At 37.8% G+C, this 11,900-nt stretch overlaps 1 protein-coding gene across 1 annotated transcript in view; it reads left to right on the forward strand.

The window, feature by feature from the left end:
• Cand1 (Cullin-associated and neddylation-dissociated 1) overlaps positions 1 to 11,900 on the forward strand; it is a 30,804-nt gene extending 18,904 nt beyond the window's left edge. Inside the window, exons 15-23 of the mRNA XM_088272791.1 lie at positions 207 to 355; positions 2,749 to 2,909; positions 6,140 to 6,338; positions 6,606 to 6,725; positions 7,959 to 8,096; positions 8,835 to 9,023; positions 9,748 to 9,991; positions 10,584 to 10,730; positions 11,116 to 11,900. Coding sequence (XP_088128917.1) covers positions 207 to 355; positions 2,749 to 2,909; positions 6,140 to 6,338; positions 6,606 to 6,725; positions 7,959 to 8,096; positions 8,835 to 9,023; positions 9,748 to 9,991; positions 10,584 to 10,730; positions 11,116 to 11,243 — 1,475 coding nt within the window. The 3' untranslated portion in view covers positions 11,244 to 11,900. The remainder of the gene's footprint in view (positions 1 to 206; positions 356 to 2,748; positions 2,910 to 6,139; positions 6,339 to 6,605; positions 6,726 to 7,958; positions 8,097 to 8,834; positions 9,024 to 9,747; positions 9,992 to 10,583; positions 10,731 to 11,115) is intronic.

Raw genomic sequence — 11,900 nt, forward strand, 5'->3', positions numbered from 1 at the left:
AAACTACTACTCTTATTACTAATCCATTAACATTACAAACTACTACTCGTACTACAAATCCATTAACATTACAAACTGCTACTCTTACTACAAATCCATTATCATTACAAACTACTACTCTTAACTGCAAATCCATTGACAACAGGAGAAGTAATCTAGATTTGCGTCAGTTTAAGTTAAAGAGTCCATTTATTTGGTGATTTTAGGTGCTGCTCTTAATTCTATGTTGGAACTATTCCAAGCCCTGGTGAAGACGGGCCTTCCAGAACTCAGGCACCAGGAGCTGTTGCGATTGCTCGTGGCACCGGTGAAACGACTCAACCCCCAAAGCACGGTTCCACATCTACACAAGCAGGTAATTCAACTAATCAACATTTATTCATATATATTCCGTTAGTGTATGGAAATATCTATAGTGCTTACTATTGGCAGACGATAAATGAAATGTAATTTATTTTATGTAATGTTAACTTTAAATGTGTTAAAAGGTGGCAAAATTTGTCCTTTAACCTTTTACACGCGTCTTAGATATACCCATCCTCCCGTCACACGCGGCACTCCATTTGCGTAATCTAAATTACGACTTTAAACAATAATAACGTAAATATTTCAACAACCAGTGTTAAAGAAATCATCACCAACATTATGAAGTACGTTTCTAAATGTAAATAAACTCCTAAAACGTCACTAAATCTTGATAAATCATCGAAGATCGTTTCCCATACAAGGCCGGCGGCGCCATATAGACACTACATAAGTAGATGCATGCATATACACATCACACATACATACCCCACGTAAGAACCGTGCGCGGGTACCGCACCAGACTGTTGCCGCCGTGAGCCGTTGTGGTTTTTATAGTTAACACTTGAAAAGGTCTTAAGGATTATACACACTAAACTTAAAAAGACATAAATAACGCAACGATTGCTCTTCTATCGTCAGATGTTTATTTCTCGTGATCGCGAAAGCTATTTCAATGAAAACATATATTTCCGAAATTGTGGAGTCCACCTATTTATGTATTCTTGCCTTTTCCGTAAAATCGAGAGTGCTCATCTTGTATACTGCATATAAAAAATATTTCATGCTTTAAAAAAATCTTCGAAAAGTCCCGCTCTGTAGAATCTTCGGTTAATATTGTATCAGGATTAATACCTGAAGTGAAATGATCGAATTCATGTACTATTGGTACAAAAGGGACTGCATCCCACGAAATTTCATCCCCTTCTTCGACTTTTATCTCCGTATCGGAATCATAAATAGATTCGGCAGCTTCACTATTACTGTCGCTTCCGCTCATTTCAAAATCCGAGTCTATTGACTCCAGATTTTTCAAAATTTCATCACCGCTAAGACCAGAACCCGCCGTTATTAAATCACGTAATTGTTACTATATTTTTTCTTGACACAACATAAATCACTTCACGAAATTTTTTAATGAATAAAACAAAAAAAGTTTAAAACACAATAAAGTTCGATTCACTTTCTACAGATATTAAAATATCTCACTATGCATTTTGTACTAAAAACAGCCACCACATGATTACTGTTTGCATATTAAATAATACTTCACGTCCTTAATAAATTAAATCAACTTAATAAGATTAATGATAGTTTTTCACATTCGCAAAATAATGAGTACTTATGTTTCAAGTCGGTGCAGGTCACCGCTTATCTGAACCAAATACGCGCTTACGTCACACGCTCGCTACGGCGCGGGAACATTTAAATCTGCTGTTGATTTAATCATAATTAGGGCTTGTCTTTAAAGTGTCGTCTGGTTGGCTGGGAACCTTATTTTAGAGTGATGCCAAAAGATGTCAGTAGTGTAATGATTCAAGAATTTTTAGAGTATAAGTTTCACCACCGGCCAGTATATTTTCATTCAAATATCGCGGGAGAAACTTCGCGGCTCCTATATGAGTCGCCCGCGTACGAGGCAAGCATAGGGCGACTCACCCGTGAGTCGCCCGCGGCCGTCGGGTTAATTTTAATTTTGATTTACAATTGGCGAGATTTAATTTTTTTGTTTAATTTTTGCTATTTTAATAATTTTTTTCATATCGCTCACTCCTTTCAAGAACGTCATAAATCAAAAAACTTGATTTTTCAGGAGAACCTTTTTTAAGTTTAAAAATATAACACAATAGATTAAAAATAAATATCAAGCCACTTATTGAACTTTTTACTGTGCAACATATATTTTTAGATAAAATCTGAAGGTTTTTTCTCCATTTGAAAAATATTTAGTATATTTAAAAAAACAATCAAACAAAACCTTTTCTTCAAAATGCAAAAACAACATTTTCTGCCCTGTAGCGGGTAAATATTAAGTTTAAAATATGCCTCTTTTGCTGGGATATAGTACATTTTCTGGGCATTCCGAAAACATGCACAACTGAAAATTGACAATTTTTGATTTATGACATTCTTAAAAGGAGTGAGCGATAATGTATAAAAGTTATTTTGCACTATTAGCTTTAAAATTTCTATTTACATAAACATTTCAACAAAACTAAACTTTGATTCTACAAGATGAGCGCATTAGTGCCAGCAATTGTAGGAGCTGCAAAAATTCTGTGATTGGTAATTGAAACGGATTTATGCTATTATTTGACACTCTACTAAATATGGAGTTCCCTTTCACTCCTGTCAACTTGGACGGGCCAACATTTTACAGGCATGTTTGAGTAGGTCCCGTTTGTGTTGCGTAACTGTAGATTGATTGGTTTTCCTTATGTGCAGGCATTCCACTCGCTGGCCAAGTGCGTGTCGGCGCTGACAGTAGAAACTCCGGCTGAGGCGCTGCGAGGTGCTCAGCAGTTCCTTCAGGACGTGGAGAACCCGGCGAGCGACGCCCATCACATGTTCGCCCTACTCGGGATTGCAGAGATCGGCCGTCACATGTCAGTCTACCAATTTTTCTTTTTTTGTTTTCCTTTTTTTTATTTCTACAGCAACAAATGAAACCTCTTTCCCCACTCTGGTCTATTTTGCGAAACCCTCTTTAGCTCCTCATAATTCAAACAACCCATGTTCCCTTATACGAGGGAACAAACGCCAGAGGACGGACCTTTGCAACTTATACAAGAACATGGGCTGTCTACCAGTGGCGTGCCTAGGGTTTACCAGTAAGGCAAGCCCATTATTTTTCACATTCGTGAATACATGATGAACCTATAATTTCTTCACCTAATATAATTCCCAGTATATGAGCACCCAGAAAGTATTATAAATATAAACAATGTATTGTAATCATTGTAAAAATTATGCATCTATGTAACTTTTGTAAGGGATAGCCATCACCTTGAAATAAATAAAATGTTCACTATAATAAAATATCTTCCTCAGATATCGACCATCACCATAAAATGGCATGCATAGTGTTTAATAATAACCATCGGAATCCATAATCCACAATAATGCTTGATAAAGTATATTTGGTATGTATATCAATTTCGTAGATTGTGGATAGGATTTTTTTTTTAAAAACTTAAAAAAACATATTTGCTCAAACCTTATTATGAATTGTGAATGAAGGCTTTCGAGAAGTATTTGTCTTACAAATAAATTTGCTTTAATGTTATAGAATAGGAATATGTGCATATTTAAAATTAGGGAAAAATAGCCCCGCAACGTACTGAAACATTTTCATTTGTATTCTAAAGCGAACCGCCTATCTTTTTTCAAAAACGATTTTATTATTTCCTCATAAAAAGACGCTAAATGTTTGAGATCTACTAATAGTTTTTTTTCTATGGCAATCATAGAGAGTTCGGAAAGGCGATTTTGTCCTTGTGTATTTCTTAAGTACGTGTGTATTCGTTTTAAAGCTGAAAATGAGCGTTCTGCTGAAGCACTTCTAGCTGGTATAGTGACCACCAAACGAGTTAACCTTAGCAACTCTGAAAATACGTCTTCAATACTATTTTCCTTGATAAAATTTATAAGCTGAAATACATTAAAATCCTTCAATTCCGAAGAAGAGTACAGACATATTAATTGATTTTTTAATGATTGTTTATCGAAATGAATACCGCAGTAAAATTCTAGAGATTCTAATTCGTCATTTGGAAAATTCAGTTTATACTGTCGTAAAGCTTGTTGTTGAGCAATTGAAAAAAATGAAGTTTGAATATTTCAGAATATTAATTTCGGAAAATATGTTATCAATAATTTGGATGAAAATTCTTTTGTATTCCGTACGAGCACACAAAACATTTTGTCTTAAGCGAGGGGCAGTATTATTTTGAGATGCAACGACATATATTTGATAAAATTGCGATTGAAAATCCGTACTTAACCAGTTTTGAAAATCTTTTATCTTATTGCTGCAGTAACCCACGTCGGTTGCAATTTGTGTATGATATTATATAAACTATCGTTTTTTTTCATATAATGTGAAATACTTGTAAGAAAAAATTAAAAGTAAAAGATTTTAAAGAATTATAAAAAGATTCCAACCGACAAATTTGTATCGCCTTCCCATTGCTGAGGATTGTCAGCCATTTCACTAAATAAGTCTATTAGATTATTTTTTTGTTCAAATATAATATTTACAGTACGTCTAACGAGTAGCAGAAATGTGTGGTATTTTTTATTGCAAAATTTATCGTAATAAGCGGATCTTTTTGTACTGTTGAACTGTACTGTACGATTAAACTTCCATTGAAATTTAACCGTTTGCGATATTTTTAAATCGAAAGTAGGTCTTTGAGATGTTATCATTTCTTTTTTTTAGTAAAATTCAAAGCGCTAACCTCTACATTATGAATTAATTCCTTCACACACTTTAAATCGCCACAAGGAACGACATCGGCCATTTTCGAACTCATTATGACGTATGAATACGTAAGGAAATAATTAGATAATTTCCCATAATAAATAAATATGTACTAAGTGTAGATAAGGCAAATAATTAATATGTAATAATCGACTCTACAAAGGCGTAAAAGTCGTTGACAATAGTTTGACAGATAACCATTATGAAATACGTTCGATACGATTGCAAATTGTGCAGCAGGTGTGTTGCTAGGTTCAGGCCAATAGAAGCTGGCTTCCATTTTCATACAAAATGCCATATATGTACCTACTATTTTATGGTTAGAGTTATATTTTTTAAGCAAAAATATAAGACATATTGCCGGAACCAGAAGCCCAAATTGAAGCCAATGAGAGCGAGCGAGATGGCTAATCTTGTATCGCCTGCACCTGAATAGACGGGGCGAAAGCCGAGTGTTTACACTCTGCTATCTCGGGTAGTACGAAAAAGCGCGCGATAATTTAAAAATAGGCATACATTAATTGTGTATTTTTAATCATTTGGTCCAGATTTAGTCATCTTTATGTGGATTTATTAGGCAACCCGGGCTTTTGGGCTTCTAGGGAAGGTCCGCCACTGCTGTCTACCAATATTCCTCTATTAAATCCATTTCGACTCCCAATTATAGCTTAATCAAGTGTATTTTTGTGATGTTTTCAGAGAATAGTCTGATACATACATCCTATGATTTCACATCTTTATTTTTGCAAGAAAAACTGGGCTGTTTTTTTTGTTTGTTTTTTAAGGTTTTTTTCCAAAAACATCTTTATCAAAACCTCGGTTTATTATGACTTTATCCAAATCTTTCTACGCAAATACTGAATTTGACTCTTGGGGTATACTGGGATATTGTTATCAAAATACCACATGTATTGGTATTGTTATCAAAATATCACATGTATCATAACAGAAATTATGTTTTTTCTGTCAAAAATAAGTTTATTAAATTAACTATTTTCAAGCATTTCCAAGTAGTAAAATGATTTGCAATGAATCTAGCATATGGGTACTATATAAAGGTTTCCCCTCTATTTTTTCACAACAAAAATGAAAGGTGGCAGATAAAAACTCGCGTGTGGTATGTTTCTGGTCACAAGTTTCAAAATAAAATAAAATATGGATGGGCAGGGCAGAATGGTGAATGTTACACCGTACTTAAACCAGTCAATGATAGGTGTGAGCCCTGTAAATATTCAGACTTACGTATTTCCTTCTGAAAAGGCTTCTTAAACTTCTCTCTTAAAATATTTACAATACCGTAAGTTCGGTGACCTTATGCACCCGAGCATTATATTACGATGTATGTCTGTGCAGCGACCTGAGCCCCATCAGCAACCTGAAGGAGATCCTGCTGGCCTCCTTCTCGCCGCCCTCGGAGGAGGTGAAGTCGGCGGCCAGCTACGCGCTGGGCTCCGTGGCCGTGGGCAACCTGCCCCAGTTCCTGCCCTTCATCCTCGGGGAGATCCAGCACTCCCCGCGCAGACAGTACCTGCTCCTGCACTCGCTCAAGGAGGTACGCCATACCACTCCACTCGCATAGACAATATGTCCGTAAGACTTAATAGGGTATTATCACTCGGTATTAGAGCTCCAATCCGAAGAAAGATGGACAAAAGCCCAAGCCAATCATCGTTTTAAAACGCTAACTGACGTGCCGGACGGTAAAATTCCGTGTAATTCCGTGTAGTGCACAAACGCCCTAAGTGTGTTAAGTAAATATTGGAGTGAAAATTCTCTTTATTTTTTTTTTATGTACTGTAAGTTACTTGTTTTTTTATAGATAATATCATCACAGTCGTGCACTCCTTCCGGCGTAGAGGCTCTGCGACCCTTCATCCCCTCTATCTGGCAGCAGCTGTCGGGACACTGCCAATGTGCCGAGGAAGGCTCCAGAAATGTGGTTAGTTCGACTTCTTGATCTGACCTGCTCGAGTCATCAGAGGAAGTATAATGTGTGACGTGCCAGAGGATGAAATGTGACATCAAAGAATGTGTTATGTTATTTTTAACACTCAAAATGGAGTTAAAATGTGACCATTATTTCGTCTGTAGATAGTGTATAATTTTTGGGGAGACAAAAAAAACTGATGATTTTTGCACTGGCTGAGGAATATCAAATGTGCCATTAGGCATTTGATGTATGATGGACCAGCACTAAATTTTATATTTTATTTTTTAGCATTCATTCTACTCTTCTTCTTCTTCTTCTTCATGTGCTATGTCAGGTCCCCCCGATGTCGACGATTACTTGAGAGTATGTGTTTTGGGCATCTCTAAACTGCTCCTTAACTGTTCTGATCCTCATCCAATCTTGTATATTTTGGAGGCAGGAGATCTGCCTTCTGTCCATACCTCGTCGACTTTCTATTTTGCTTTTTATGATTTTAGCGTTGTATTCTATTCAATTAGGAGTAAGGCATTTGGTAGTAAGGCATTTGGGAAAAATTATGCATTTTCGAGATCTGAATGGCCACTACTATATCTGTTTGGTAATTACAATTGTTGTTGAAAATGTTGACCCAGAAACCAAAGTAAAGCAGAGTAGAGGCTGCTCGTACAGTTTTTAATAAGAAGAGAAATATATTCTGTAGTGACAGCCTCAACAAACAACTTCAACAAAGAGTGGTTAGGTGTTATGTTTGGTTAGTACTTCTATATGGAGTTGAATTGTGGACCCTCAAAATCAGCCTTTTAAACCGATTAGAGGCATTTAAAATGTGGCTACATCGTAGAATGCTCATTCCTTGGACCGATATTGTCAGCAACGCAAATGTGTTCCAAAGAAGAGCTTGCTCTTGAGCAGGGATCCAGTTTCTGACTGATATCAAGGTCCGGAAGGTGTTCTATCTGGGGCATGTGCTGAGAGCAGACAAGTACGAGCTATTGCACCTAATTATAAAAGGCAAAAAAGAGGGTCGACAAGGTGTGTAGGCAGAAGATAGATCACCTGGCTCTGGAATATACGAGATTTGGCGGGAAAAGGACCATCCTGGCGCTGTTTAGCGCTGCCTAAAACAAGGACAATTACTTTCAAGTGGGGGTCCTGACATGACACGAACAGAAGAAGAATTATAATTCATCAAACCCCTCATATTCATTGTAATCCCATTCACATTATAATCGTTTTGGTTAGGTATCGGAGTGTCTAGGCAAATTGTGCCTGCTGGAGCCTCGAGACCTGCTCCCCCGACTACAGTCCTTCCTGCAGGCCCCCGAGCCCCTCACCAGGACGACTGCCGTAACAGCTATCAAGTTCACCATATCTGATCAGGTAATGAATCGCAAAGAGCACTCGGAATGAAAGATCCTTTATTTATTTTCGTGGTTTACTTTGTGCATATCTTCTTTTGATCCTAGCCTCGTCACCTAAGCTTAGTTTCGTTAATTGATTTGAGTTAATTGATTCGTCACCTTGTGGTAATATCTATTATTTTTTATTTTACTTTAGAACTATTCCTGAAAATCACATTTTCACACGGGCATTCTGATATTTTAATTAAAATTTTACTTGGTAAAATACCACTTTTTCTTAAAATCAATAGATAATAGACAATAATGACAATGTGTTTTGAAGCATTCAGTATCATTATATTTTTGTGTTTGATAATATGTTAAATGAGTCCAAACACATGTCACAATAGATTTTGAGTAAATTTTAATAAACGAAAAAGTTAAGCAAAAGTACACTAGGAAGTAATACTTTTATTGCCTCAACTATGATCAATGATTTCTGGCACTTTTAATGATGTAATTCCATCAGGTTCTGATGCACCAGTTATTACAGCTCTTTTTACACTGTTATATGTACTAATGGCTGGCCTTTAGCATGCTATATGGTGGGAGTCTCTATGAATACAGTCAGTATAGTGTGTGCAGTGTGTTGCAGCCGCAAGCTGTCAACCCGCTGGGGTCATGGGGGAGTTCCTGTCACAGCTCTTTACACTGTTATATGTACCAATGACCGGCCTATATGGTGGGAGTTACTAATAATGTGTGCGGTGTTTGGCAGCCGCAAGCCATCGACCCGCTGCTGCGCGAGTGCATGGGGGAGTTCCTGTGGAGCCTGAGGGACCGCGACCTCGGGGTGCGGCGCGTGGCGCTGGTGGCCTTCAACTCGGCCGCGCACAACAAGCCCTCGCTGGTGCGCGACCTGCTCAACGACATCCTGCCGCAGCTCTACCAGGAGACCAAAGTCAAGGTACTGACAACCCTAGTTGTTTAGCCATTACACGCTTGCAACGCCGGCACAAAATTATCACATGAATTTTCTTCTCATTCAAAACTCTAAGCAATTTAACTGTGAAATTCGCCATTAATCAAACAATTTGGAGTTTTAACACATTTTATTCGGGCAGTTATTTCATCAACCCTGCCCTAATTATACTCAGACAGTCTGCCGCCTGACCCTCAGTATACTAATCACAAGTAACTGCATACCCAACTCCGATGTTTTTTGGCATCTCTCATGCTCTACCAAAGTAAGCAGATAGAACGCTTATAGATAAGTGTCTCCCGCAAACAATTTATTAATTTTGAATATAAAAAAATATTATGCCTAATTCTAAATTACAGAAAATATATATTTTACTATTTTTTTTTTTAAATTAACAATCATTTCCCATTCATTTACTGCTTTCGTTATTTTGTTAATAAAAAATACAAATTACTTGTAAAATATCATCTCGCATCAGTGTTCATGTCATTCAAATAATTTTTTTATTTTGTTTGATTTGAAACATTTTTAGAATTCTTGTCCCTTCAATTTTGAACAAGATATGATCTGATATGATAGATAGATCCGTTAGGAAAATGTAGTGGCTCGTGTCATTCGCAAGATTTGATAAATCAATATATAACTCTGTCATTCAAGTGTTGCTTCGAGGCTTTTTGCTTTCCGAAATAATTAGAAATTTCCATTGCAGAAAGAGCTGATTCGCGAGGTAGAGATGGGCCCCTTCAAGCACACGGTGGACGACGGGCTGGACCTGCGCAAGGCCGCCTTCGAGTGCATGTACACGCTGCTGGGCACCTGCCTGGACCGCCTGGACGTGTTCCTGTTCCTGGCGCACGTGGAGGGCGGCCTGCGCGACCACTACGACATCAAGATGCTCACCTACCTCATGACCGCACGCCTCGCCCACCTCTGCCCCACCGTCGTGCTGCAGAGTGAGTCTAACCTAACCTAACTTTTTGCGGCGGTGGAAAAATCTTCAAGACACAACAGGGAGCCAACGGTGCCAAGCTCCTTGTGGTAGTGTGGGATTCTTACCCACTAAAAAAACCCTCTTCTCCAGCTGCCTCCCTGGAATCCGCTTTCATATATTACTTCAGGGAGACGGCTATGGTCCTAGATCTCATCTATGGTCTCTGCACTGGTAATCTTCGCCGGGTTCTTTCCTCTGCTTTTTTTGTCTTCATAACGCACGATGCGTACTTGCCCAGGCGAACCATGCTTCCGCGCTGTCCAGCATGGAGGGGACCATTATGCTTGGCGACAGATGCGCGTTTCCGAGTTCGTCCTTTAAAGAGGTCCGCGATTCATTCCATGCTGGGCAGTCGAAGGTCGTGTGGGCAGCGTCATCGTCGCTACCTCCACAGAGATGGCACTCGCGGGTTGCTTCTTTCCCTATTCTGTGGAGGTACGTTCCGAAGCAGCCATGACCCGTGAGGTAGTAGTCGGTCTACCTTACTTAATTTAACCTGACCTAGTACGCAGGTTGCCCCTAGGATTCCTCTCATTTGTGTCCTTTTTACGCAGGACTGGAGGGATTGGTAGAGCCTCTGAGAATCACATGCACAGCCAAGGTGAAGGCCAACTCCGTAAAGCAGGAATATGAGAAGCAGGATGAACTCAAGAGGTCGGCCATGAGGGCCGCAGCTGCACTGTTGCAGATACCCGAAGCAGGTATGGCTTCTCTTTTACTTTCTTACCTGGCTATAGACGTGACTAATAAATAACTGTTACTTTTTCACTTGTCCGATTGGAATTTTATTTGCTACTTTTTTCCAGTTTAAATTTCTTTCCAAATTTTGATGCCAAAATGTCACATTTATTATAGTAGCTAGAGAAATACAATGTAGCGATTTTTAAATTTTTTTATTTAATATAGTTTAATATAAACTGCGAATTTCCCCGCTGAACTTCTGACCCAAATTTAAAAAAGGCTTCTTGGTCAACAAAGGTTCCCCATCTTCACTGACCCTTTGGACCTCTGATGACCCCACTTTTTATGTTTAAATTTATTTTTTAAATTTGAGTTTTCATGTTCTAAACCAAATTGAAATTCCAGATAAGAATCCCCACCTGATGGAGTTTGTCGCGCTAATAAACTCTTCGGAGCTGCAGCCCATCTTCGAAGCCATCCTGAAGGACTCGAGCGGGGGCAGCGTGGACCCCAACCTCATGGACCAGAGTTGAGGAAGGCGACTCGCGGCGCAGTGACACTCCTCGCACTAGTTAAGGCTGAATATCCATCCTACCCCTTATCACATTATTGTAATGGAATTAATATATTCAAACTATATTATTTTGTAAACAAATTCTTAGTAAACTAGTCGCTTCAGATTCAGAACCACAATTTGCCAGCTCCTTGGCAATTCATCAAAACTTTTTTTTTAAATCAAAGACGTTTATCAATTTTTTTATTATTTTTAAATGTTTTATTTTAATATCAGACAGGCTTAAAGACTTGCACTTGCACTATTGCACAAATCATGTTATAAAATAATACTAGTATTTACTAAACCAACTTGGTGTGATGTCAGTCATTTCTACTAAATATTTTGATACATATTTCAATTTGTTGAAGGAATTATATAAAAATCGCCAATAAATGACATCAATCAAATTTATGGTTCGAGTGTCAAGAATTATGGTCCAATCTCCACATTTTCTGTTCATATTGGTCCCCTTTTGCATTTTGTTAAATTTCCTTTTTTTTTTTGCAGTAAAAACTTATTAATTTGAAATTAATGAAATTAGATTTTTTTTAATTAAAAAAAAAAAAACAATTAATTTTATTAATTTCCTAAACATATTTCGAATATACATTTTTTCTCAAAAAAAAACCAAAAA

Source organism: Brachycentrus maculatus, unplaced genomic scaffold (assembly GCF_059751285.1).
Source record: "Brachycentrus maculatus isolate JH-2025_06_01 unplaced genomic scaffold, ASM5975128v1 h1tg000004l, whole genome shotgun sequence".
Lineage (NCBI taxonomy): Eukaryota > Metazoa > Arthropoda > Insecta > Trichoptera > Brachycentridae > Brachycentrus > Brachycentrus maculatus.